The sequence below is a fragment of the Alligator sinensis genome, unplaced genomic scaffold (assembly GCF_000455745.1).
Source record: "Alligator sinensis unplaced genomic scaffold, ASM45574v1 scaffold71_1, whole genome shotgun sequence".
Taxonomy (NCBI): domain Eukaryota; kingdom Metazoa; phylum Chordata; order Crocodylia; family Alligatoridae; genus Alligator; species Alligator sinensis.
The window spans coordinates 2,005,743-2,011,742 of NW_005841834.1; the positions used below are offsets into that span (position 1 = coordinate 2,005,743).

At 37.6% G+C, this 6,000-nt stretch overlaps 1 protein-coding gene across 1 annotated transcript in view; it reads right to left on the reverse strand.

Moving 5' to 3' along the window:
• ZFHX4 (zinc finger homeobox 4) overlaps positions 1-6,000 on the reverse strand; it is a 181,547-nt gene that overhangs the window by 27,069 nt on the left and 148,478 nt on the right. The window contains exon 5 of the mRNA XM_025200079.1: positions 1,659-1,775. Within this exon, the coding sequence (XP_025055864.1) occupies positions 1,659-1,775 (117 nt within the window). The remainder of the gene's footprint in view (positions 1-1,658; positions 1,776-6,000) is intronic.

The window sequence follows — 6,000 nt, forward strand, 5'->3', positions numbered from 1 at the left end:
TGATAGACTAATCCTGATGGAATCTTGAGAATTCCCCCCATGCTATTTCTCCTAGATTCCATCATTTTCTCCGCTGGACCTTTAATACCTCCCTCTTTCCTAAACAACTATGAATGAGTTTGTTTTACAGAGAACAGGCAGATAAATCCTCTGAAGTGGATTCCAGTGCCCCCTAGGTGGAGAGCATGATAGGAAATGTTTGCGTCAAGTGGCTGTCATCTTTCCCTTAAAACATGTCCAGGATGACCCAGTGATTAGACAACCCAGAAAGACCCAAGCCAGCTTTGGAGCATGACTTTATAGTACTGCAGACAGCTCCTTCCAAGTCAATGAGCCAGCCAAGGGGGATATATATTTTAAACCATAACATAGTGTCTTTCTCAACACTATGTTTGTCATCATCAGACTTTCTGTAGTCCCTTGATTTCAAAAATAAAACAACTGAAATGCTGCTGAGATTCTGAAACTGTAATAGATATTGACCTCAACACATCAACAAGCAAATTTAAACCTCACTTTAATCCCTAACACAGTCTTTTGAATTAATTTGGCAGAGAAAAAGCAATCCATATTTTTAAAATAAATTTCCATTTTTTTTAATATGTAAAGACTGAATTACCAATATGGACTAATTCTAGTTTAAATAACTTTGTATGTAAAATTATATTTTCTGTACAACTAAATGTCTTTATGGAGAATACAAGTTCCTTTATATGCTGCTGTCATTGGAATACAAGGGAAAGATATATGACTACCTGAAACTAATAGGCTTCAACCTGTTTCAGCACTTCTTCTGCTTCAATGAATCCAACATAATGTAACTAGGTATAGCGTGCAGCAAAAGTAGCCAATGTAATATTCATTGCGACCATAGATTTCCATCTCATACATAAAAAGCATGGATGAAGTCACATATTTGCCAAATCAAACACAGAAAAAGCCTTGGGTATCTACACCAGATGCTGGCTCTAGGTTTGTTTGTGCACAAGTAAATGTCATGACATAGGAGTTTTGTTTTCAAAGACAGTAGCTTTCATTACTGGGCTTTGTCTATTCCAGGAGATCAAAATTACCCAACCCATAATCCATTTTCAATGATATTTCCTCTTTCTTAGGCTGAATCATCTGCAAACTTTTTCACTGGATTTTGTGTATTTTTTCTAAATACCTCAAATAAGTGCCCAGGAAGAGGGCAGATTCTTGAATGAGAGTCATCAGAGAGCAGGAACAAAATATATATAACCCTTCATTCTTAGGGCTGTAAGGGGGGCAAAATTTGATTGCAGGAAAAAAATTCAAGTGGTACCTAATCCTACGCTTATGAAAAATTAATATGCCATCAGAGGAATCACAAGTACAGCTAAGATTAATGAAAGGCGCTTAAAAAATTACAAGCACACAAACTGATTTGATTAAAAAATAATCTCACTGGTCGTCCTGTAATATTCTTCAACTTATCCGCATCTATCCTGTCAGATGGTTATGATTAAAAATAGGTCAATGGGAGGCTACTGATAGAAATCACATGCAAAATGCACATGCAATGAATAGTAGTGGGAATGTCCAGACAGCTTCAAATGAAAGTGCATTTAATAAGTTTAGAAAAAAGAGGGGTGAGGAAGTGGGGAGGGTGGGGGGACAAAATTCTAGCATCTTACCAGAGTCTTTACTAGCTTTCTTGCCTTCACTATTGTCTCTCTCACTTGTGTCTTTATCATCAGCAACAGCCACTGATATACTTTTAGTAGACCCTTCTGTATCTTCACCTTGTTCTTCTGTGGATAAGCACAGAGAAGATCTAACTTAGTGACCATTTAACATTAATTAAAAATACAGTTTTTAATAAGAACAGCACTAAAGGATAGTGGTGGGGAGGTGAAGAAAGAGGGGTGGGAGAAGAATGGGTAGTTAAAGAAATTTGGTATTAGTTATGAATAATCTGTAATATTTCAGATTCTACTCAGGAATTATAAACATAACTTTATCAGAGCATACAATACTCATGAATGTGACACATCTAAAGCGCCTCATTGGTATTTGTTGGCTAGGAGTGATTTGAATTTTAAAATGAACATGCAAAACATATTGAACAAAAGAAAGCACATATAAAAATGTGTTTTAAAGTCCCTCCTCCCCCCCCCCCAAGAAACCAGAATATAAATCCTATTAGTATAACTGTATCCTGCTAATTGTGTACTGTATTAGGTATAAACCTTTGGCTTTGTTGGAGAAGTCTCAAATTTTGTCTCCAGGGGGAGCTATTCAAGGTAAATGATCCAACTTGGTATATTGCTCCTAAGGAAGCGGCATTACCCGCACCTCACTTACGTGTTCACACCAGCTAGATTACATGGAAATCTTCACAGTAACTCAACCCTATTTAATTATTCTCTAAATCTTAGCTATGCTGCTACTGGTGGATTAATCTGTTTATGTGGTTAGCTTCTATGCTGGGGCTGTGTAGCACTAATCCATGAAAGGCCCACTGTTCCTTTTCATCCTGTGATCATTTGTCTCTCACTGTGCTGATGTCACATTTTAATGAATTTTTAGCAATCTGAGTAATGCCCGATAACCAGACTTGCAACTCCCTACAGCAAAGCATGCTGTTTTCATTGCAGTACAAAAAAATAAAAATCATATTTCCCAGTTCAGGTAGGAATTATATAAATTAGGAGGTGAAGGTAAAATGGGATTCAAAGCACCAGGCTGCTCAATTTCATAAAATCTTTAATGACCATATAAATTAACCCTGGAAAGGCAAAAGGTCACAGACAAGCATTTGCATACACTCTTCTATTCACTTTTGATAAGCAAAGCTTTTATGCAGGGAACATGATACAATTAACCCTTCAGGAACCATACAAAATGCAGCTACCGACATTTTAAGTGTCAAGCATTAACTGAAAATTACACACTGCATAAAATTTTCATTGTAAATGCTATAGTGATTGAAAGGGGAAATAGTGGCCCTCTCCGCACCCCATGTTTTATTAATAACATTCTGACAGCAGAATGAAATATCCTCTGTCATATGTAGCAGCTGAGCACAAAAAAATTGCTACTTAGTGCCTTACTTGCCAACCATGCACTGAAACTGTACACTTAGGCAAACAACCCTGAGAATGACAGTAGTGAGCTTACCGGCTTCTCAACTCTATGTAAAACCTTTAGTAAAAGTACAAGAAAACAAGAGAAAAAGCCGCGACTCTGAATTTAAAAAGTACCAGCCAAAATGTAAAACAGACTCCCTAATGCCAATATATAAGGAAAGCTAAGCATCAATATCCATTTGTTGTTCAAACAATACTGAGAAAGGCTTTTAACAATAAATGCACACACAAATATTAACATCAAAATGGGGGGAGGGGAACCACTTCTGGCTGTTTTTGCCTCTCCCTACTCCCCTCTGCTCTCAGTGATGATTACTAATCAAACATGGTAGGCATTTTAGTCACAGCTGGAAATGAGGCTGTATTTGTTAGGGTGGCAGGGGAGCACAGTTTGGGATGATGTGCATCTGTGATCATGACTGGATTGGGCTGTGTTAATGCCAAGTGCACACACATGAGACTCATATCCAGTGTCAGGCCCCATGGCCTAAAACAGCCTGTGGCAATTCCTTTTTGACTCATCCTTGGGAATGGATGCATTCCTTCTTTCACTAGATTTACTGGCCCAATCCCCCTGGGCTGGAAAATGAAGTGTCAAAGTGCTACTGAGTGTCCTTATCTTGAGGGGACATAAAATTGTAAGGGCTATCATGGCACACATTAATAAAACATTGTGTGTGTGTGTGTCAGGAAAAGAGGAAGAAAATTATGAAGGTACTACAAGAAAAGCTACAGTATCATCTGGGTCTCATCAGACAATTTTGCAGGGTGCTCTCCTGTTTTTCTGGTATGTGTTTTAAGTGTGAGAGAAATTCCCAGACATGTTCTCCTATACATCATCATGGTGTCTGACCTCAGCCTGACCCTGGCAACAGTTTGAGAAATCTGAATGTGAACAAAGACTCTGTGTCAGCAGCGGGGAGAGATTGCAGGATAGACTTTCCCCATCAACTTAATCGCAAACAGCAGTTCTGAGGCCATAACTTTACAGGGCTCCACCAAGCCACAAACACATAACCTTTAGAGGTGAAGCTGTCCCCTACCCCCCATCCCCCTTCTGTGATTTTTCTCAGTCCTCTGGTACTCCCTTTGATGTAGCAAGGCAATTAGCTCTAACGTTCAAGTACTGCAGTGCAGACCTGTTTTATGGTTTGGAAGGTGAGAGCTGTTTATTACAGGTAGGCTCCTGGGGGCCATAAAGGCTTTGCAAATTTTTAATCATACAAAAAACTAATCAAAATGTAACTTATACACACCATAAAAATTAATATCATTATTATGCACAGAATAAATTGGCTGCCTTGGTTTTCAGTGGAATTCACTCTTAGAAAATACATTTGGCATTCGTTTAAAAATATGTATGACACTCATTTCAGAAATATATTTAATGGACAAAAACCTGATAATCTAGCTTCTCATATATTCTTTAGGAAAAACAGCAAGCATGGTGACAACTGCTGCAAATTTACACTGTCAGGTTGATCAAAACAATCCAATGAAAATGCAGTAGTTCCAGTATAAAAACAATTGTTCAAAATTTAAAAGAAGGTAAATACCAAGCATGCCTTAAAACAAGTATTGAGCCTAAACACCAAAATGTACTACAGGGTAGGGTGCACATCTGTACTGAGTTTCCATAAATACCAATTTTTAGCAACTTTTTTTCTTGCTTCACATTTTACTAAGCATTTAGTTAAAATTTCAGTCACCGAGTCAACAAAAATGCAATGCTGCTTCAGATGACGCAAATTCTAATACTCTGTTTTAAATTTACAAGAATTCTACCTATATACATTTACAGATGTCAGCTTTGAAAATAAATAGAGCATAGGATTCAAAGTACTTTAATGATTTTAATAACACTTACTACTGCAATATTATATTTTATTCACACCTGGTTTTATTTTATCCAAATGTTGAAAATCCCTTTTGATGTTGGGCTTTGAGTTTAACATTATCAACATTTTTCTTATAAGTGATTTAGAATCAAATGCAAAAATGCTGCTATTCCAGTAGTTAGCATCATAAAAGAGATGAAGACTGCAGAAGTTAAGGCTACAGAAACCAAGTTAATTAGCTCATTGTATGCTTTATTATATACAGTCTATACTGTACACAGTAATTAATTAAGCTATACATTTTGCAGTCAGATTCATGCAGGCAAAAACATATGACCAGTCACAGTCCTAATGAAATCAGGCATGGACATATAGTTTTGCTTGTGTGGATCCTGTGTGATCCATATGCAAGATCCAGGTTTTAGCCAAAGTCAAATGCTACAAAATGTACAGTGCTATTTCAGGAGTATTCCTACTCAGGCCTAAGCAAGGCCTGGCTTTCAGGAAGCAGCAAGTGAAAGAACAAATAGACCAAATGTTCCCACAATAACCCAAAGACATAATTAAGAATAGGGCAGATAAATGCTAAATCCTCACACATCAACCAGCAACCAGAGTTAAAGCACAGCATGGTGGACCTAAAACAGCTGTCTCTCCTTTAATTTAAGAGTACTATAGTAATCAGGTAAACAAGACATCTCCATTTTCCCCTGCTTAGCAGCAATAGTGAGGTTTCTCTACTGATCAGCAGTCTCTAAGTCCTGCCCAGTGGATTTCAAGCTGCTGGGCCCTTTCTTTTACTCCACTGAAAATCAACTGCCCATGCTTCTCTTGATTCTTCTGTGTCTCTTTGCTCCTTTCCAGGGGTAAGCAGTGAGTGATTAACAGAATATGGATGACCAACCAGTTGCAGATAACTAATTGTAGTGTATGCATATGAGAAAAAGCAAAATTAAATGAGTATATGAGGCTGAGCACGATGGATAAGTAACTACATTAATTGACTGTGACTATGTACAGACATTCTCTCTTACCGGAATAAATTCCTG